Consider the following 23,571-nt stretch of genomic DNA (forward strand, 5'->3'; position numbering starts at 1 on the left):
CTGTATTACACGTGTGATATTATATGGAGGAGTGTCTGTATTACACGTGTGATATTGCAGGGAGGAGTATCTGTGTTACACATGCGATATTACACGAGAGTGTCTATATTACACATGTGATATTAGCTGGGGGGAGTGTGTTTATGACACGTCTGACTTTACATCCTGGCTGTGCATAGATGGAGCACTGTTCTAGGTTCTATCTACAGTCATGGCCAAAAATTTTGAGAATGAGACAAATATTAATTTTTCCAAAGTCTACTGCTTCATTTTTTCTAATGGCAATTTGCATATACTCCTGAATGTCAGAGTGATCAGCTTAACAGCAATTACTGTACTTGCAAAGTCAATATTTGCCCAGAAAATGAACTTTAGCCCCCAAAACACATTTCAACATCATTGCAGTCCTGCCTTAAAAGGAGCAGCTAACATCGTTTTAGTGCTTGATCCATTAACACAGGTGTGGGTGTTGATGAGGACAAGGCTGGCGATCAATCAGTCATGATTAAGTAAGAATGACATCACTGGACACTTTAAAAGGAGGCTGGTGCTTGGTATCATTGTTTCTCTTCAGTTAACCATGGTTATCTCTAAAGAAACACGTGCAGCCATCATTGCACTGCACAAAAATGGCCTAACAGGGAAGAGTATCGCAGCTACAAAGATTGTTGACTGAGGTGCAATCTATCACATCATCAAGAACTTCAAGGAGAGAGCTTCCATTGTTGTCAAAAAGGCTCCAGGGCGCCCAAGAAAGACCAGCAAGCGCCAGGACCGTATCTTAAAACTGTATCAGCTGTGGCATCGGACTACCAGCAGTGCCGAGCTTGCTCAGGAATGGCAGCAGGCTGGTGTGAGTGCTTCTGCACGCACTGTGAGACTGCGGAGACTCTTTGAGCAAGGCCTGGTTTCAAGGAGGGCAGCAAAGAAGCCAATTCTCTACAGAAAAAACATCAGGGACCGACTGATATTCTGCAAAAGGTACAGGGAGTGGACTGCTGAGGACTGGGGCAAAGTCATTTTCTCTGATGAATCCCCTTTTCGATTGTTTGGGACATCTGGAAAACAGCTTATTCGGAGAAGAAGAGGTAAGCGCTCCCACCAGTCTTGTCTCATGCCAACGGTAAAGCATCCTGAAACCATTCATGTGTGGGGTTGCTTCTCAGCCAAGGGAATCGGCCTAAAAACACAGCCATGAATAAAGAATGGAACCAGAATGTCCTCCAAGAGCAACTTCTCCCAACCATCCAAGAGCAGTTTGGCGCCCAACAATGCCTTTTCCAGCATGATGGAGCACCTTGCCATAAAGCAAAGGTGATAACTAAATGGCTCATGGAACAAAACATAGAGATTTTGGGTCCATGGCCTGGAAACTCCCCAGATCTTAATCCCATTGAGAACTTGTGGTCAATCATCAAGAGACGGGTGGACAAACAAACACCAACAAATTCTGGCAAAATGCAAGCATTGATTATGTAAGAATGGACTGCTATCAGTCAGGATTTGGTCCAGAAGTTGATTGAGAGCATGCCAGGGAGAATTGCAGAGGTCTTGAAGAAGAAGGGTCAACACTGCAAATATTGACTTGCTGCATTAACTCATTCTAACTGTCCATATAACCTATTGGTGCTCATAATATGATTGCAATTATATTTCTGTATGTGATATAAACATCAGACAAACACTAATAAAAACCAGAGGGCAGCAGATCATGTGAAAATATAATTTTGGTGTCATTCTCAAAAATTTTGGCCATGACTGTACATAACACATCTATTGGTGCCGATAACATCATTGTATAATTTCCGAGTCCCGTAGTTGACTCCTCTTCACCTGTATGGAAGTCGATGGTCCTGAGCATCTCTGACACATGGTCCACGTTTACACAGAAGTGATCCATGTTTTCGTATCCGGGGTCAGGACGGTCTATCGTGGAAACTTTCGACATGTCTGTGATCCTGTGGAAACAATACGGTTACTCTTGACACGACATGAGGGAGGTGATGGTTTTGCTGTGGAATAGGGGTGTAGTAAGGCGGCCACAGGCCAGCAGAAAGTGTGATGTGTGGAGGGGATGACACGGAGGACACGGCTGTGTATGACGACACGTAACACACGGAACAGATGGGACAGGACGAGACACATGACGTGATGAGACGAGACTCTGCCAGAGAAAACACGGACATTGTGACATCAGCAGACATGACATTAGCGTAGCTACTGGGAGGCAGAGGGAATGGTCGCCCAGGGTTTCTACGCTCTGAGGGGCCCACTCGTAGGTGTACAGCACACCGATACAGTTAAGCCCCCCATTAGAGCAGGGAGACACGGTCTCCATTCTGCTGACCACAGGTCGCTTTAAGCCTGCAATCTACAGGACAGCGGAGGCACCGACGTGCGCTCAGGAAGTCAAAATCACGTTGCGATGACTCTGATGTCCTATGCGTGTGTCGGCACTATGGCAGCGCGTTGGTCCACCCAAGCCGTACCAGTGGAGTCATTGGAGTCGTCAGGATCCTGGATTAGGTGAGTATATCATGTTTTTTACTTTTATAAGTTTTAATTAAAACTTGTGGAGGCATCATAAACAATGGGGGACACCGAAACAGTGGGGGGCCCTCATACATTATTGGGACTACTCTGGGGGACCTTATAAAGTGTTATAAAGGCCATTATACAGTGTGGTTTGGGGGCCATTATACAGTGTTGGGCCAATTTACAGTGTGGATGCCATTATACAGTGTGGGGGCCATTATACAGTGTGGAGGCCATTATACAGTGTGGGGGCCATTATACGGTGTGGGGGCCATTATACAGTGTGAAGGAATTATACAGTGTGGGGGCCATTATACAGTGTGAAGGCCATTATACAGTGTTGGGCCATTATACAGTGTGAAGGCCATTATACAGTGTGGGGCCATTATACAGTGTGAAGGCCATTATACAGTGTGGTTTGGGGGCCATTATACAGTGTTGGGCCATTTTACAGTGTGGAGGCCATTTTACAGTGTGGGGGCAATTATACAGTGTGGTTTGGAGGCCATTATACAGTGTTGGGCCACTTTACAGTGTGGAGGCCATTTTACAGTGTGGGGGCCATTATACAGTGTGGAGGCCATTATACAGTGTGGGGGCCATTATACAGTGTGGGGGCCAATATACGGTGTGGGGGCCATTATACGGTGTGGGGGCCATTATACGGTGTGGGGGCCATTATACAGTGTAGGGGCCATTATACAGTGTGGGGGCCATTATACAGTGTGGAGGCCATTATACAGAGTGGAGGCCATTATACAATTTGGGGGCCATTATACAGTGTGGGGGCCATTATACAGTGTGGGGGCCATTATACAGTGTGGGGGCCAATATACAGTGTGGAGGCCATTATACAGTGTGGGGGCCATTATACAGTGTGGCGGCCATTATACAGTGTGGCGGCCATTATACAGTGTGGGGGCCATAATATAGTTTGGGTGCCATTATACAGTGTGGGTGCCATCATACAGTGTAGGGGCCATTATTAAGTGTGGTAGCTAATGCGGGGCCATTATACAGTTTAGTGTGGGGACTACTGTGGAGGGCCATTATACAGTGTGGGGCCATTATACACTGTGGATTCTACTGTCTTTGCCATTATACAGTGTGACTAGATGGAGGCCCGATTCTAACGCATCGGGTATTCTAGAATATGTATGTATGTATATAGCAGCCACATAATATATAGCACAGGCCGCGTAGTATATAGGAGCCATGTAGTATATAGCAGATAAATACTACGTGGCCTGTGCTATATCTTATGTGGCTGCTAAATGCATACATACATACATTTTCTAGAATACCCGATGCATTAATACAGGCCACGCAATATATAACAGTGGCCACGCAGTATATAACACAGCCCAATTAGTATATAACACAGCCCATGCAGTATATAGCAGCCACGCAGTATATAACACAGGCGACGTAGTATATAACACAGGCCATGCAGTATATAACAGTGGCGACGTAATATATAGCACAGGCCATGCAGTACATAACACAGCCCACATAGTATCTAACACTGGCCACGTAGTATATAGCAGTCAGGCGATATATAGCACAGCCCACGCGGTAAATAACAATGCCCACATAGTATCTAACACTGGCCATGTAGTATATAGCAGCCACGCGGTACATAACGCAGCCCACGCGGTATATAATGCAGCCCACGCGGTATATAAAACAGCCCACGTAGTATATAACACTGGCCACGTAGTATATAGCAGCCACGCTGTATATAACGCAGCCCACACGCTATATAACACTGGCCATGTAGTATATAGCAGTGTGGGCACATATTCGTGTTAAAAAAAATAATTAAAATAAAAAATAGTTATATACTCACCCGCCGGGATCCAGCGAAGCTGTCCCTATGCGCGCGGCTGTCGCCATCTTCTGTTCCCAGGATGCATTGCAAAATAACCCAGATGACTTAGCGGTCTCGCGAGACCACTAAGTCTTCTGGGTAATTTTGCAAAGCATCTCTGGGACCGGAAGCTGGCGGCAGCCGTGAGCGCATTGTCAGACTATGGAAGGTGAGCATAGCAGGTTTTTTGTTTTTTTATTATTACATCTTTTTACTATTGATGCTGCATAGGCCGCATCAATAGTAAAAACTTGGTCACACAGGGTTAATAGCAGCGGTTACGGAGTGCGGTATCCGCGGCCCGTTACCGCTGGCATTAACCCTGTGTGAGCAGTGAGTGGAGGGGAGTAGGGAGGGACTATTCGGACTGTGTCCGTTGCTAATTGGTCGCAGCAGCCATGACTGGCAGCTGTCGAGACCAATCAGCGACGCGGAATTTCCGTTATGGAAGTTGCAGACAGACAGACGGAAGTGACCCTTAGACAATTATATATATATAGATGGCTTCCTTGGGGGTCATTAAACTGTGTTTTGGAGGAGCAGTGGGGACATTATGCTATGCATACAGCAGCTGTGGGGGTATAACTGCTCCGGGCTTACCCTGGAAAGGAATGACTAATTTTCTATCGGGTATTCAGTAGAGCTGCTGCTGATGAAGATAAGCTGGGCCGCCTGTAGACACCAGGTACCAGTCCAGGGCAGTCCCCGGGACTGCAGAAGTGGACAGGAAGGTCAGAGACTCGAATACAGGAGGGCGAAACAGAAGTGTAGTCAGACAGTCCAACGTCGGTGCACGCTGCACGAGTTCACAATTTGTACCCGAGGTCAGTAGGAGAGAGATCAGGATAAACGAGAAGGCAAGCCAGGTTGAAAACAAGGGAGACATAACAGGAATAAGCCAATACGACGAGGAAAAAGCGAACATATTAAACACCTTCTTCTCCACAGTATTCATGAAATGCTAGGTGAAATCCCAAGAAACAATGAAAACCCTATATTAAGGGTCACCAATCTAACCCAAGAAGAGGTGCGAAACCGGCTAAATAAGATTAAAATAGATAAATCTCCGGGTCCGGATGGCATACACCCACGAGTACTAAGAGAACTAAGTAATGTAATAGATAAACCATTATTTCTTATTTTTAGGGACTCTATAGCGACGGGGTCTGTTCCGCAGGATTGGCGCATAGCAAATGTGGTGCCAATATTCAAAAAGGGCTCTAAAAGTGAACCTGGAAATTATAGGCCAGTAAGTCTAACCTCTATTGTTGGTAAAATATTTGAAGGGTTTCTGAGGGATGTTATTCTGGATTATCTCAATGAGAATAACTGTTTAACTCCATATCAGCATGGGTTTATGAGAAATCGCTCCTGTCAAACCAATCTAATCAGTTTTTATGAAGAGGTAAGCTATAGGCTGGACCACGGTGAGTCATTGGACGTGGTATATCTCGATTTTTCCAAAGCGTTTGATACCGTGCCGCACAAGAGGTTGGTACACAAAATGAGAATGCTTGGTCTGGGGGAAAATGTGTGTAAATGGGTTAGTAACTGGCTTAGTGATAGAAAGCAGAGGGTGGTTATAAATGGTACAGTCTCTAACTGGGTCGCTGTGACCAGTGGGGTACCGCAGGGGTCAGTATTGGGACCTGTTCTCTTCAACATATTCATTAATGATCTGGTAGAAGGTTTACACAGTAAAATATCGATATTTGCAGATGATACAAAACTATGTAAAGCAGTTAATACAAGAGAAGATAGTATTCTGCTACAGATGGATCTGGATAAGTTGGAAACTTGGGCTGAAAGGTGGCAGATGAGGTTTAACAATGATAAATGTAAGGTTATACACATGGGAAGAGGGAATCAATATCACCATTACACACTGAACGGGAAACCACTGGGTAAATCTGACAGGGAGAAGGACTTGGGGATCCTAGTTAATGATAAACTTACCTGGAGCAGCCAGTGCCAGGCAGCAGCTGCCAAGGCAAACAGGATCATGGGGTGCATTAAAAGAGGTCTGGATACACATGATGAGAGCATTATACTGCCTCTGTACAAATCCCTAGTTAGACCGCACATGGAGTACTGTGTCCAGTTTTGGGCACCGGTGCTCAGGAAGGATATAATGGAACTAGAGAGAGTACAAAGGAGGGCAACAAAATTAATAAAGGGGATGGGAGAACTACAATACCCAGATAGATTAGCGAAATTAGGATTATTTAGTCTAGAAAAAAGACGACTGAGGGGCGATCTAATAACCATGTATAAGTATATAAGGGGACAATACAAATATCTCGCTGAGGATCTGTTTATACCAAGGAAGGTGACGGGCACAAGGGGGCATTCTTTGCGTCTGGAGGAGAGAAGGTTTTTCCACCAACATAGAAGAGGATTCTTTACTGTTAGGGCAGTGAGAATCTGGAATTGCTTGCCTGAGGAGGTGGTGATGGCGAACTCAGTCGAGGGGTTCAAGAGAGGCCTGGATGTCTTCCTGGAGCAGAACAATATTGTATCATACAATTATTAGGTTCTGTAGAAGGACGTAGATCTGGGGATTTATTATGATGGAATATAGGCTGAACTGGATGGACCAATGTATTTTTTCGGCCTTACTAACTACGTTATGTTACTATGTTAATACTGGGACTAGAGACAGAGCTTCTAGAACCTAAGTTCAGTCATGGAATGGAAGGTGGAGTCTACTGATATATCACCTGCTGGCAGGTGATAGGCGCGGTAAGCAGACCTGTGCAGGACAGAATAGATACAAATCCCTGCAGAGTTCGGCCACGTCCCCTATGAATCACAAACAGCAGAGCTGGAAGTGTAGCACAAAGCAGCTCAGAGTGACGGTCTGATACTGGGTGGAGCAGAGCGAAACACACAGAGAATCTGGCGCTGCTTAGAAGGCGATGGAGTGGCGGTGAGTAGGGCAGTGCTTAGAAGGTGTGCGAGTGGCTGGTGTAACAGTACCCCCGTCCCCGTTAAACCCCTTCATTTTTTGGCCAGAACAGAGAAATATTTCAGGAATGGTAGGGGCACAGCTGTTCTCCACAGGCTCACAAGGTCTCTCCTCCAGACCAAAGCCCTTCCTATTAAGTAAATAGAATGTCTTCGCTCGGACCCTCTTGGAATCCAGAATGTCTTTGACCTCGAACACATCCGAAGGCTAGTCTTATGCTCACTAAGAACCAATCACATTTCTTATTCTAATCACATGATTATCTATCACTAGGTCCTAGTATGTCACATTTCCTTTTTTATATATTATTTAGCTCCGCACATATTAAAACATACAAAAGTTATTTTAAACACATTACATTTACATAAAATTCCTCAGTAATGAAACATTATGTGTTTAAAATAAGTTTTGTATGTGTATGTTTTAATATGTGCGGAGCTAAATAATATATAAAAAAGGAAATGTGACATACTAGGACCTAGTGATAGATAATCATGTGATTAGAATAAGAAATGTGATTGGTTCTTAGTGAGCATAAGACTCTTGCACGAAGTCTAATGAAATCAGCTGTGATAAAGATCTTATTAGATTGAAACGCGTTGCTGGACTATTGGCACACTAGTGCACCTTCACAGAATGAGGATTTTGCCGCTGTTTGCAATTTTAAATATGTCTTCAAATAAAGAATTCGTTTAAGGAGCTGGGACAACACCCTTTTTTTTTTTTTTTCTTCATTCAGTCTACACGTCGGGTTCGGACAAGGTCCCGTGCACCTGCGGCTGGAAGTGGTGAGCTGGCTAGGGCTTTTATGCCCGAATCATGTTTTCTATTAATTGAGTATCTGCTGCTGCCCGACTAATCCATCTCTCTCCTCACTACTCCTCCGCTTCCCCTCTGTAAATCTCTTCACTGGCTCCCATTCCCTCAGCGTATCCAGTTCAGATTACTAACACTGACCTACAAAGCCATCCACAACCTGTCTCCTCTATATATCTCTGAACTAATCTCCCGATATCTTCCCTCACATAATCTCCGGTCCTCCCAAGACCTCCTTATCTCCTCCACACTTATTCGCTCCTCACCCAACCACCTCCAAGACTTCTCCCGAATATCCCCCATCCACTGGAATTCTCTTCCCCAACACGTCCGACTATCAACCACAGTCGGATCATTCAGACTGAACCTGAAAACTCATCTCTTCAGGAAAGCCTAGATCCTGCACCGACCCCGCTGCCTCCTCATCACTACCAAAGCTATGACCTCACCAACACCGGAGCTACCGCCTCACCACCACCGGAGCTCCTGCAACCCTCGACCTACTGTCTCCATCCCCACCATCCTGTAGAATGTAAGCCCGCAAGGGCCGGGTCCTCGCCCCTCTGTATCAGTCCGTCATTGTTAGTTTACTGTAAGTGATATCTGTAATTTGTATGTAACTCCTTTCTCATGTACAGACCATGGAATCAATGGTGCTATAGAAATAAATAATAATAATAGTATAATTTCGCTCAGCTGGCGAAAACAATTTGGAGAAAAAAGTAAGAGTCAGACTCCCCTGAAGAACTTCTTTGCTGGGGCACTGCCCCGACACTGATAGATGAGACATCTGCCTCCAAGAGAAACTGCTTGTTGGGATTGGGTTGATGCAGCAGTGGAGCACTGGCAAAAGCCTCTTTCAAATACTGGAAGACCGACAGGGCCAACTCAGGCTAGACTCTGGCATTAGCCCCCTGATTGGTTAAGGCACAGATAGGTGCCATAAAGGACGAGACATGCGGAATAAACTGCCTGTAGAAGTTGGCTAAACCTATGAAGCGCTGGATGCCACGTAGACCTTGAGGACAAGACCAGGTGAGAATAACCGAAACCTTCTCTGGATCCATCTCAAGATCCTGGTTGGAAACTGTAGCTGAGGAAAGGCAAGAAAGTTTTTCAAAGACACATATGGACAACTTGGCAAACAAATTGTTCTTCTGGAGATGCTGCAGAACTTGACAGATGTGTCTCCTATTGGTAGGTAGATCAGAGGAGAATATCAGGGTATCATCCAAATACACAACCATGTAAAGATAGAGGAGATCCCAGAAGATGATAAAATACTTGTAATGACCGTACCAGGTATTAAAGGCCATTTTCCATTCGTCACCCTTACAGATATGAATCAAATAGTTAGCCCCTTGCAGACCCAATTTGATGAAAACCTTCGCCTCACAGATTCTGTCAAATAGCTCAGAAATCAAAGGCAGGGGTTATTTGTGCTATATATCGTGATTTTGTTAAGACCTCGAAAGCATTTGTATGGGTGTAGGGAACCGAAGAAGTCGGCATCAGCAGGAGAAGAGGATGAGTTTTCTTCGATGTACTAGGACATGGCCTTAGTGTCAGGTAGAGATAGAGGATACACATGACTCCAGGGTGGTGAAGCACCAGGTAGAAGGTATACAGGACAGTCATAAGGTCTGTGGGGTGATAGGACCTCTGATTTCAGTTCACAGAAGACATCTGCAAGGGCGTGATACTGGATGGGCAGAGAAGCAAGGTTCGGAGGCACAGGAGGCAGAAACTTGGCCATGACTTTGACTAAGTAGTTAGAAGCACAATACAGTCCTCAATGAAGTACCTGTTCAGAGGACTAGTCAATAGCCAGCGCTTGTAGATGCAGCCATGGAAGGCCCAGGAGAGCAGCATTCACAGAACTGGGTAGCGCGTAGAAGGATATCTTCTCAGTATGCAGGACTCCAATCTGCAGTGTCACTGGCAGCATGATGAATCAAATAGGTTCTGCTAGGAGCTGTCCGTCAATGGAGGCAACAGTCAGGGAATGATCCAGCTGTTGTGTAGGGAGCTGAAGTTGAAGGACCAGATCCAGATGAATGAAGTTGTCTGAGGAGCAGAAATCCAGATGGGCAGCAGCAGAGAGAGACCTCTCCTGCCAGGTCTTCAAGGTAATGTCAGTAACTTTGGAGAACAATTACTCTCACCTAGGGTCATCTCTCTGACCAACACTAGGTGCTGGGGATTCCCAGCCTCACAGGCCACTGGCGAAAAAAATGTTGCTTTCCTCCACAGTACATACAAACATTTTCCCTGTACCTCTACTGTCATTCTTGCACAGAAAGTTTGGCCCTCTCAACCTGCATCCGCTCAGCGGCTGATAGTGCAAGTTGCTGTAGTAAAGGAAACTGCAAGTTTGGAGCCAGTCTGAGTGGTCTTTTGGCACAAGGAGACACTTGTTCCTGAACTTGATCATGGAAGCGAGGATCTATGCATGTGGCTAGTGGCTAGGTGTATAAGGGCATCCAACGAGGATGGTAGCTGTCTGCCAACTTATCCTTGATATGACAGGACAGGTTCTACCAGAAGGTCGCCATCAGGGCTTCTTCATTCCAAGCCATCTTCTAAGTATGGAAGTGAGTCGCCCGCCAGGGCTGTGGGGTACTCAGTACCGGGTCCGGTGGTTTTCACAGGGGGATGTCACGATGGCTGTGACCCGGTCCGTGGCCCTAGGCGCCCATGTAAAATGGGAAAAGGTCTTTAAAGGGAATAAAGTTTATGTTCATAACGCCACCTGTGGTGTTCGGTCAGTGGTGACCGACGCTGCTTTAAGGGGTCCTCTGGGGTGCTGTTATGGCAGTTAGATGGTATAACTTCCCACAGGTGAAGTATATCCCCAGGGCTCCCGGTGTGTAGATGGAAGATGGTGAATGGCGCAGTAAAGAACGAGGACACAGGTTTGCAATCTCTTTACCTTATTTACTGAAGACTTCGGCAGCCACAGTCCAGGGCACCAGATCACAGGGCAGGCAGGGTCCGGCCGGCTTGGAAGCGAATCCAGAGTCCCCTTTACCAAGGAGAGTTAAAAGCCTTCCTCTAGTGCGGTGGTGTTGTAGTCCCTTACTGCCTATGGCTTCAGATAAGGTCCTCGCAGATGTTCTCCCTCTGTCCCCCGTATAGGATAGGACACGACCCGTATAACTGGTGACTTGAGGTGTTTTTTTTTTAGAGACTCTAGCACGCCCCAGCCTCTAAGGGTGTCACCGTGCCTTCAGGTGTATGTGGGGACAGATAACTTGCAATTCAGCTGTCCTGCCGGTCTCTGCTGTAAGTCGTATCGTAGCAGGACAGATGTGGAAGCTGAAGCTTGGTAGTTCCACCAGAATCTGGAGTATTAGGAGGTTCCTTTGGAGACGCTGACTGTCCAAAGGAGGGTTGGCCAAACATAGTAGAAGTGGGAAACAAGGAGGACATTAATTGCTACATTAATGGATTGCATCAGCTGGTCCTGATGCTCTCACTGAGAGTGGACCTCCTCGTAAAGTACCTGTACACTAGACTTGACGTCATTGGGTCTCAATTTGTCAGTGTTGTCCATGCCTGAACTTGCTGTAATGCTGTTGTGTGTGGACCCACTGCAGCACAGACTGGGTTTACCCTGGAGGTGCGTGACCGGGTATTCACTAGAGCCTCTGATGGTGAGGATAGGCTTGGCCGCCGGTAAACACCAGGAACCACTCCAGGACAGTCCCTGGGACTGCAGCAGCTAACAGGAGGGTCAGAAAATAGGGTATGGAGTACAGATGGGCGAGACAGAAGCATAGTCAGACAGTATGAGTTCAGAGCAGGCTGCACAGGTTCAGAATTTGTAGCCGACATCAGGAGCGGAGAGATCAGGATAAATGAAAAGGCAAGCCAGGTTGATAACATGTGAGATAAAACAGGAATAAGTCAATACAGGGAACCAGAGACTGAGTTACTGAGAACCTAAGTTCAGGCGAGGAATGGAAGGTGAAGTCTACTGATATATCACCTGCTGGCAGGTGATAGGTGGGGTAAGCAGATCTGTGCAGGACAGAATGGATACATATTCCTGCAGAATTTGGCCTCATCCCCCTATGAATCACAAACAGCAGAGCTGGAAGTGTAGCACAAGGCAGCTCAGAGAGGTGGTCTGGTACTGGGTGGAGCAGAGCGAAACACACAGAGAATCTGGCGATGCTTAGAAGGCGATTGAGTGCCCAGCATGACAATCATACTCTGTATAAAGGAGCTGTGGGCTCATCATACTGTGTATAGAAGAGTTGTGGGCTCGTCATACTGTGTATAGGGGAAGTGTGTGTCCGTCATATCATGTATACCGTAGTTGTAGGTCCATCATACTGTGTACAGTGAAGCTGTGGGCTCATCATACTATATACAGTGGAGCTGTGGGGACATAATACTGTGTATAGTGGTACTGTGGGCCCATCAAACTGTATGCAGCGCCCCAGAGACCTGGTTGTTGCAGTAGTATCGCTCTGCCACTAAGGGGAGTGATGGTACGTCTGATGGCACTAAAGGAGTTCATCTGACCAGGTATCACCAGCACACATTACACTTCACACTCCGGCCACTAGGGGGAGCAAAGGGTTTTATTTACTAGGCCACTCCTCACACTGGTAAAACTAGGGGTTGGATAGGAAGTTAGTGAGAAGCTGACTGGGTTGGATTCAGGCAACATCCCATGGCAGGGGGTGTTGCAGGGAGAAGATTCAGGGGGGTCACTGCCAGGCGTGGGAACCTGGCAGGTGCCTAGCGACTAGAACCAAACGTTATGGAACCGCGCCTGCACACCCCGCGGCGGTATCCTAAGAAAGAGACACAAAGCGAAGGATATTGCTGACAGTGAGAAATGAGATCAAGCACAAAGGAGAGCCAGTAGTAGTCGTGCCCGGAGAACGGCAACATCCTACTGAGGCGCGTAGCCGGTGGCCGGAACATCGAGGAAGTAACTGACTCTAGGCCTTACTTCAAACTCCGCAGGACAGTTAATTATAGGTTGGCTGTCTACCTTACATCACCTACGCAGACATAGGGGGCAACGCAGGGAGAGGGGCATCTAGGGTCCCGGAAGAGCTCCGAGCCTACCCGTCAAACGGGTGCGTCCTAGCCATAACATACTTGGGGGACGGAGAACTAGAAAGATCTGGCATGAATTAGAAAGAACGAACAAACGAGAACAGAAGTTGTGAGGACTATACCGAATGCTCAGCAGGGTAGCACTACAACACACAGGCGCTAGTGGTAGGCAACGATTTCCACCTGCAAAGGGAACTCTGGAAGTGCCCATCGGACCGGCCGGTCTCTGATAGCCCTGTTAACTGTGCTCTGGATTGAGGATCCTGAAGTCTTCAGTAAAGAGGTAAAGAGACTGCAACCGTGTGTCCTTGTTATTGACTGCACCTCACACCATCGCCATCTACCTTACTGGGAAGCCCTGGGGACATACTTCACCTGTGGGAAGGTATACCATCCAGCTGCCATTCCATCACCCCAGCGGACCCCACAGCAGCGTCGGTCACCCTGACCGAACACCACAGGTGGCGTCACGAAACCTTGACAGACTCCTATCCCCTTTCATTGGACGCCCCTTAGCAGGGTCACGGACCGGATCCAGCCACTGTGACAACCCCAGAACTGAGACAGAAAGGATCGGTACCGAGTAACCTGTGGCCCTGTGTCTGGCGGCGCTCCACTGTACATAGTGGAGTTTTTGGCCCAAAATTTGGAACTACTGACAGAAAAAACTCCCAAACACATGTAAAATTCGAAAAATTGGAGCCAAAACAACTGTCTTAAAGGGAATCTGTCACCTGAATTTGGCAGGACTGGTTTTCGATCATATGGGTGGAGTTTTCGGGTGTTTGATTCACCCTTTCCTTACCCGCTGGCTGCATGCTGGCTGCAATATTGGATTGAAGTTCAATCTCTGTCCTCCGTAGTACACGCCTGCGCAAGGCAATCTTGAAAGGGTGAATCAAACACCCAAAAACTCCGCCCATATGACCAAAAACCGGTCCCGCCAAATTCAGGTGACAGGTTCCCTTTAAAGAAAATACAAAATTACATTTATTAAATGTCAGTGCACATAATAGAGTAAAAATTACAAACATACAATTAGACACACATAGCCATCACATGGGTGTGAAAAGCAGGAAGGACACACGTAAAAAGTCCAGAATCCACACTGAGTAAATAAAATCCGACCTGAGGAGTCAAGTTCTTAAGGCCAATAAGTCAAGTAATAAGGTGCATATATATCTTTAAGAGCAGCTAGTCAAACGGATTAGCCAAAGATTGATCCTCACCCATAGTGGTCGCAGTGGAAGCAGACTGCCAGCCCCTACGCGCGTTTCGCGTAGGCTTCTTCAAAGTTCTGAAACCCATGTGATGGCTATGTGTGTCTAATTGTATGTTTTTAATTTTTACTCTAATATGTGTACTGACATTTAATAAATGTAATTTTGTATTTTATTTAAGACAGTAGTTTTGGCTCCAATGTTTCGAATTTTACATGTATATAGTATATAGTGGATCTGTGGGCCCATCATAATGTGTATAGAGAAGTTGTGGGCCCATCATACTGTGCATAGTAGAGATGTGGCTCCACCAAACTGTGTATACAGGAGCTGTACATTGGGGACTCAGTGGACATTATTACATTTTGGGTGGACACTTAAGAAGCATTACTGTTATGGAGACTGTAAGGTGGCTACTGGACATATAGTTGATGGGAGGTATGTATCAGAGAGGTGGCTGTCTTCAGTGATGTAAACCTGGAGTGATACTCTTAGTACTAAGGCTTCTTTCACACTTGTGTCGGTACGGGGCCGTCGCAAAACGTTGGCCCGATGTACCGACGTACGTTGTGCAAATTCGGCACAACGTGGGCAGCGGATGCAGTTTTTCAACGCATCCGCTGCCCATTCTAAGTTCCGGGGAGGAGGGGGCGCAGTTCCGGCCGCGCATGCGCAGTAGGAAATGGCAGACGCGACGTACGAAAAAACGTGACATTGAAAGTTTTTTCGTGCCGATGGTCCACCAAAACATGACACATCCAGTGCATGACGGACGCGACGTGTGGCCATACGTCGCGATCCTTCAGCAATACAAGTCTATGGGAAAAAAAACGCATTCTGAGGGCACATTTGCAGGATGAGTGTTTTTCCCAAAACGACGCATTGCGACGGAGGCCACACGACGCAAGTGTGAAAGAGGCCTAAGAGGCATATTTTGAAGTCGCAAAAGCAAACAAGTTTTTAGGATGTATAAAAAGAGAGATAAAATCCCGCGATTACAGCGTATTATTACCACTTCATAAATCACTGGTGAGGCCACATCTACAATATGGGATCCAGGTTTGGACTCCACATTTAAAAAAAGATATTCAGAAGTTAGAGCCAGTTCAAAGGTGGAAACTAGATTATTACATGGGATGGAGGCCGCTCATATGATGACAGGCTTGTTTAGCTTAGAAAAAGATGCCTCAGAGGAGATGTCATTTACATGTATAATACATGTGTGGTCAGTACAGAGGACGGCACAGGACTAATTCCTACCAAAGACCATACAGAGGACCAGGGGGCACTGATTACGAATGGATGAAATTTGATTCCGGCAGATAAATAGGAAAGGGTTCTTTACAGTTAGAGCAGTCCGACTGTGGAATGCCGACCACAAGAGGTAGTAATGGCCGACACTATAACAGCTCTTATACAAGGTCTGGATGATTTCCTCCATACACAGAACATTGTGGGTTATATTTTAGTGACAAAATTAACAATTGGTCGAGGAAGGTTGAACTTGATGGACCTAGGTCTTTTTTAAACCTATATTACTATGTATGTAACTATGTATCTGGGTCAGCTTTACGGGCAGCCTGAGAGATGGGCGGATCTGGCTACCCACATACTCCACCACTGAATATTGTTCACTTGATAAAATGGAATCTGTTTGTGTCAGGAATCCCCTGACCGCTGCCACCAATTTGTCAGGAATCCCTTGACCGCTGCCACCAATTTGTCACGATTCACACCGTGACCGTCACCCCTACATCACGGGTCGGGGTGACTTTAGGCCAACAGACGGCTATCACATGTGCAGGGGGGGGCTTATCTTAGTTATCCCTCCACTCCACAATGTGATGAAACAACACACACAAGGCTATTGACCTCTTGGTTTACAGCAGGGGCTTATTCTAGGTATCCCACTGCTCTGCAATATGCCACGAACTGCAGGGATTTATGTATATCCCGCTTACAGTTCCACTTAAAACTTGCAGCTCTCTGGCGCCCCCCTTACTCTCAGGTCAGATTAAGTACTGCACCCTGGGTAATTAGTCGCCAGACAGGCTGCCTGCTATGTACTGGCTATTGGGCACGCTGCAGCGACGCAATAAACTACTCCCACTCAGGCAGGAACAATAATTATCAATGCCGCAGTCGCTACAACATCCCCCAAAAGTCTGCACACGGTCGCTGCCACCAGCTTCGATTAAACGGGTCCGAAGCTAACCCAACACAGTAGCGTATTTCCCTTCAGAAGACTTAGGGTACGTTTTTAGAGCATGGAGAAAGAACTGGCATGAAATAATATACCCCACAAAATTTAGGCAGTGCTTTATCAAAATATTTTACAAAGATGTTACAAATGAGACAATTGCAAATATGTACAAGGTAATTATAACATAAAGGGAATTAAAGGAGAAAACATAACACTCACATGTTCTCAGTTCATTGCATTGCAGGCAACCATACGTCCCAGTTCATTGGACGTGCTCAGGGCTCTCCAAGGAAAAAGGCAAGAAGAAGAGAGCTGGGGATCTGGGCAGACAGTTATAGCTAAGCCTGTAACATCCCAGAAAGGGGTTGGATCACCTCGTCCCTCCTACCTCTTCAGTTAACTAATCTTACCCTAATCTATATCTAATTTCTATAACTTCGCTACAACACATGTCATAGTCATAACAAACCCAGCATTCATCTCGGATTCACGTGGACATTCTAATGAGATCAAATATGTCCTATCTGGGATACATATTTACAGAGAAATCCCTACTTCTTTACCAGATGGAGTTAGAAGCCCGTGTATCGAGGGATGGGCAGATCCACCGAGGGAGAATAAGAATATATATTTTCGTGTTCTTAACGTAAACGGTTTGCATAATATCTTACAAAAACAGAACAAAGAAGTTCCATGCATTTCTGGAAACTTAGAATCCAGTTCTAGCCTGTCACTTTCCACTGCAGGAATGCCGGTCGTAAATACTTCTGCTCTCCGAGCTAGAGGTAATAAACTCTTCTTCCCCCATCTACATTGGCAAAGCAGCTCTTGGCTGAGTGAAAGGGAAGGGGGCCTTGTTAGCCCACAGCCTGCTAGCAAGAGAAACTACTTATATGATATTTCATACCATATCGTGACAGTTTGTTTGACACATGGTCTGTGTGTGAAGGTAATAAGTCATCTTGTGTGATGTCTCCAGACTGAGCCGGTACACTGGATACTATCGAGACTGTATGTCCTGGACTGTTTCTAAAGTGACTTTGCTGGAACTGTTTACTTTGTTTTGCCTGCACTGAAAGCAATACATAGTGAGATGTGATAACCTTAGACATAACCAGACACGACAAGATCTAACATGACAAAACATGCTACAACGTGAGACCGGACATGACGACCATTGATTGACAATACGTGACAAGACATGGGCATACACGAGGGGTCAGGAAAGCAGATGGCAGGTCTAGTAAGGCATAACCAGAAATGAATGAGAAGATGTGGAAGAACATGCAGGGACAAGACAAGAAATAGAAGAGGAATGAAAGTGTAGAAGTATGTGACTAGACGTGACGGGACACGTCTGAGCGTGACAAGACATGACAGGACACAGCTGAGCGTGACAAGATGTGACTCGACACTGCTGAGCGTGACTAGAAGTGATGAGATCCAGCTGAGCGTGAAAAGACATGACAGGATTATGCTGAGCGTGACAAGATGTGACAGGACACGGCTAAGCATGACAAGACATGATGGGACATGTCTCAGCGTGACTAGACGTGACGGGACACGGCTGAACATGACTAGACGTGATGAGATCTGGCTTAGCATGATAAGATGTGACGGGACACGGCTGAGCGTGACAAGACGTGATAGGACACTGCTGAGCATGACAAGACGTGATAGGACACTGCTGAGCATGACAAGGTGTGACAGGACATGGCTGAACATAACAAGGCGTGATGGGACATGTATCAGAGTGACTAGACGTGATGGAACACGGCTGAGCGTGACAAGATGTGACAGGACACAGCTGAGAGTGACTAGAAGTGATGAGATCCAGCTGAGCGTGACAAGATGTGACAGGACACGGCTGAGCGTGACAAGACGTGACAGAACACGACTGAGCATGATTAGAAGTGATGAGATCCGGCTGAGCGTGACAAGATGTGACGGGACACTGCTGAGCGTGACAAGATGTGACGGGACACTGCTGAGCGTGACAAGATGTGACAGGACACGGCTGAGCGTGACAAGACGTGATGGGACACGGCTCAGCGTGACAAGATGTAACGGGACACGGCTGAACATATGACATGACAGAGAAGCTACAACACACAACCAGCAAAATTATCTACTCCACGGATACACAAAAAAAACAGTGCATGACATGTAGTTAAAGATTGCTATAAAATATAAAAAGTCACAAATCCTAGAAACGTCCCCAAGCAATGTCTCCTCAACGCACATTGTGCTTCATGTGCCCTCACACACAAGGAAGGACATGTTGTATTATGTTGTATGGTGACATTTTCACCAAATCAAAACGTGGAAAAAATTGATGTAGCACACAGCTGACCATGAGCAGCCAACCACTGCTGCACTCCATATTTGATGACATCATGGGCTTTTACAATCTTTAGCATTATTTCTAATAAGTAAATTCTTGCTGAGGCCACGACGGCTTTCGATTAGAAAAAATCCAACATCTCTTTATGGTCTATCATTGCTCTATCAGGCTGTGTTTGCATTTGGTGGAAGCAGGGTAGTAGTGTGTTGCACAGCAGAGAAGTGGTCAGCCACCACACGTGGCTTCACGACAATTGTAGTAATTTTGAAGCCCTGTGGTGTGAAAGACCTTCATTGTGTGCAGTAGTATGAAATATAAAGTGTGGAGAAAAAGGTAGAGAATTTAAGAGACTAAATTAAGACATTCACACGTCTCCGGGTGACGGTGACGATCCAGCCAGGATATCTGAGGAATTCTGCATTTTTACATTTTGATAAATGTAAATTATAAGGCAGTTCATCATTTTCCGCTTTGCCTGTAATTACAGCATTTCCTTCCATGTGTAGGAGGCCATTTTAAGCTGACCAAGGGTCTATTAAACATGGCTGTGTCATTTCTAGGATTTGCGCCGAACTAATCAAGCAATGTTTCCTTCTAGCAATCCATTATGCCAAAGGTTGTAGCAGAAAGGGTGAGACATAATATGGAAGGATGAAGTCAGATAACATCATGAGACAATTAAGACATCATGTTACATCTACACCCATCATCACAGGACATGGTAAACATCGTGTTACATCTCCACCCAACATCACGGGACATAGTAGATGTCATGCTACCTCTCCACCCACTATCACGGGAAGTAGTAGACATCGTGTTACATGTCCACCCAACATCACGGGACGTAGTAGACATCATGCTACCTTTCCATCCACTATCACAGGATTTAGTAGAAATCATGTTACTTCTCCACCCAACATCATGGGATGTAGTAGACATTGTGTAAAATCTCTCCACTCAACATCTCGGGATATGATAGACATTGTATTACATCACCACCCAGCATCACGGGATGGAGTAGACATTGTGTTACAACTCCACCCAACATCACGGGAAGTAGTAGATATCGTGTTACATCTCCACCCAACATCACGGGATGGAGTAGACATCGTGTTACATCTCCACCTAAGTTCATAGTTCATGGGACGTAGTAGACATTGTATTACATCACCACCCAACATCACGGGAAGTAGTAAATATCGTGTTACATTTCCACCCAACATCACGGGGCATAGTAGACAGAATGTTACTTCTCCACCTAACATTATGGGACATAGTAGACATCATATTACATTTGCACTAAACATCATGAGACATGGCAAACGTTATGTATCCACCCAACATTACGAGACGTAGTAGACATTGTGTTGCATTTCCACCCAACATCACAGGACAAGATGGGTCAAGACAGACATAGTGTTACATCTCTGTGCCTGGGACATGGCAGACATCATGTTACATCTCCATCCAAATGTGTTACATCTCCATCTAACATCACGGGATATGGCAGATAGGACAGAACATTGCCTCTGTGGTATCTCGCGTTTCTTGAGATCATACTTACTTCTTGATCAGCTCCTTTGCCTGCTGTAAGAGGAGAGAGGAGACATGAGATCCCAGTGAATGGTGTACTCATGCAGAGACTGAAATTGGTCACTGACCAAGTCATGTATGCTACCTTCTCTCCATCAGTGTCTCACCTGCAGAAACTGTGCCATCTGTGGTTCCTCCATAGATTGTATGGACGTCTCTACTAGTTTGGAAGTGACCTCTAAGTTGTCTCCATGTTGGCGGATGAGTCCCCTGACATACTGCAGCTTCTCCTCCTGCTCGCGGGTGATCATCTGTAGGAGCTCCTTTTTCCTCTCCTCCAAGATGTTATACAAGGAGTCAAAGCGCTGGCTGAGGTGCTGCTTCTGCCTGCGGCTGCTGTCCTGTCACCAAGAGACCAAAGATTATGGGCAGGAAGGAGCCTAGCGTGAGTGCGGAGACTGGGCTATAATGGCCTGTGAGACACTTAGATAACACTGGTCTACAAAAAAAAAAAGTTTTCTGGCATGGACTTTAAGAACAGTTTTAGACTAATTTGAGGGTGCTGAATTCAAATCTGATCTTATAATTTCTCTATCACATCACGTTTTTGCGCTATAGGTATATAGCCCATTTTCATGAATTCCATGATAAATGTAAGTAGTGTATGAAAAGTGCCGGTTTATACGGTTCACTAAGGTAAATTTAGTTTTCCTTTAGTCTCCCAATAAATGTGAGAATATCTTTGTTTTCTTTGAACATGCATAATTCCCATTTGTTATGATAACACCCTTGTTTTCTGTGCTATTGCGACAGTAGACCTACAGCAGAGCATTGGGTGAAAACTGAATGTTAAGGAGCTGAAACTCCTAAACCCTTCATCCAATTTTAATGTGGATACCCTCAAATGAAAGCTGAAAGTCTGAACTTCAACTGCATCTGAATTGTTCTGTTTAAAATTCATTGTGGTAATGTCTATAGCAAAAATTAGAAAAATGTTGTCTCTGTCCAAATATATATGGACCTAACTATATATAGCATAGCTGACCCCAGACTGGAACATAAAAGGTACAGGATACACCCGAGCAGGGAGGGTGTGAACACTTACGTAGGCCACGAAGCAATCACACCACTTACCTCAATGCTCTTGCAGATTTCTTCCATCTGTGAGATGATGGCCTGGATGCGGTCGTTACCAGCCACCAACATGGCGATGCCATCACTGAGGTCGCTCTGTGGATACACGGATGACACTGGGGCTGAGGCACTCTCATTCATTTTTAACAAACACATTTAAGGGGGCAAGAGGAAAAATCCCCCTAAATAATCTACTGAATGTTTAGTGGCTCATGTGACACAAGGCGCTAATGTCAAGAATAACCAGACTGTTCAAAGAGGCAGCAAGACCCAGGAGTCAGCACATGACCGATGTGTCTGATCACTGGTCTCCGAGCAGGTGCGGGCCGGAGAAGGTGACAGACAACCAGCTATCCCCGTGCATTCTCCACTGCACCAGTTGCCAGAGATGGGATGATGGTACCTTCTGTCTTTTGTAGATGCTGGACAGTGGGGCCACCTCACAGTCCTTGTGGGCTCCAAACACCTTGCACATGGAGCAGGTTGGGGTCTCACATGTCAGGCAGTAGATGTTAATCTTCTCATCCTCGTGCTCCTCACACATTAGGTGCTGCTCTGATTTGGTGTTGAGAGGCCTGAAAAACAATGACAGAGATGAGGATTGGGGGTCAACACAGAAATATGGGGGTCTACTCTACAGGAAACCTGCACAGAGTGTATATCCCGGGGATCTGGGTGTAGTACTGATCACTATACATGGTGTGCGGAATTATTAGGCAAGTTGTATTTTAGAGGATTATTTTTATTATTGATCAACAACTATGTTCTCCATCAACCCAAAAGACTCATAAATATCAAAGCTTAATATTTTTGGAAGTTGGAGTGTTTTTTTTTTAGATTTGTCTATCTTAGGAGGATATCTATTTGTGCAGGTAACTATTACTGTGCAGAATTATTAGGCAACTTAATAAAAACCAAATATATTCCCATCTCACTTGTTTATTTTCACCAGGTAAACCAATATAACTGCACAAAATTTAGAAATAAACATGTCTGACATGCAAAAACAAAACCCAAAAAAAGTAGTGACCAATACAGCCCCCTTTCTTTCTGATGACACTCAGCAGCCTCCATCCATAGATTCTGTCAGTTGCTTGATCTGTTTACGACCAACATTGGTGCAGCGGCCACCACAGCCTCCAGACACTGTTCCGAGAGGTGGACTGTTCTCCCTCCCTGTAGATCTCACATTTTATGAGGGACCACAGGTCCTCTATGGGGTTCAGATCAGGTAAACAAGGGGGCCATGTCATTATGTTTTCTTCTCTGAGACCTTTACTGGCCAGCCACGCTGTGGAGTAGTTGGAGGCATGCGATGGAGCATTGTCCTGCAGGAAAATCATGTTTTTCTTGAACGATACCGACTTCTTCCTGTACCACTGCTTGAAGAAGTCTTCCAGAAACTGGCAGTACGTCTGGGAGTTGAGCTTCACTTCATCCTCAACCAGAAAAGGTCCCACAAGTTCATCTTTGATAACCCCAGCCCATACCAGTCCCCACCTCCACCTTGCTGGGTCTGAGTCGGAGTGGATCTCTCTGCCCTTTACTGATCCAGCCTCTGGCCCGTCCATCCGGCCCATCAAGAGTCACTCTCATTTCATCAGTCCATAAAACCTTTGAAAAGTCAGTCTTCAGATATTTCTTGGCCCAGTCTTGAGGTTTTATCTTATGTTTCTTGTGGTGGTCGTTTTTCAGCCTTCCTTACCTTGGCCATGTCCCTGAGTATCGCACACCTTGTGCTTTTTGTTACTCCAGTAACGTTGCAGCGATGAAATATGGCAAAACTGGTGGCAAATGGCATCTTGGCAGCTTCACGCTTGATTTTTCTCAATTCATGGGCAGTTATTTTGCGCCTATTTTGCCCAACAC

At 45.8% G+C, this 23,571-nt stretch overlaps 1 protein-coding gene across 1 annotated transcript in view; it reads right to left on the minus strand.

Moving 5' to 3' along the window:
- The window catches only part of TRIM54 (tripartite motif containing 54), a 77,811-nt gene that overhangs the window by 32,522 nt on the left and 21,718 nt on the right, over positions 1 to 23,571 (minus strand). Inside the window, exons 3-7 of the mRNA XM_069728605.1 lie at positions 22,106 to 22,277; positions 21,703 to 21,798; positions 20,736 to 20,969; positions 20,600 to 20,622; positions 1,834 to 1,958 (exon numbers count right to left, since the gene is read on the minus strand). Coding sequence (XP_069584706.1) covers positions 1,834 to 1,958; positions 20,600 to 20,622; positions 20,736 to 20,969; positions 21,703 to 21,798; positions 22,106 to 22,277 — 650 coding nt within the window. The remainder of the gene's footprint in view (positions 1 to 1,833; positions 1,959 to 20,599; positions 20,623 to 20,735; positions 20,970 to 21,702; positions 21,799 to 22,105; positions 22,278 to 23,571) is intronic.

The sequence above is a fragment of the Ranitomeya imitator genome, chromosome 5, assembly GCF_032444005.1.
Source record: "Ranitomeya imitator isolate aRanImi1 chromosome 5, aRanImi1.pri, whole genome shotgun sequence".
Classification (NCBI taxonomy): Eukaryota; Metazoa; Chordata; class Amphibia; order Anura; family Dendrobatidae; genus Ranitomeya; species Ranitomeya imitator.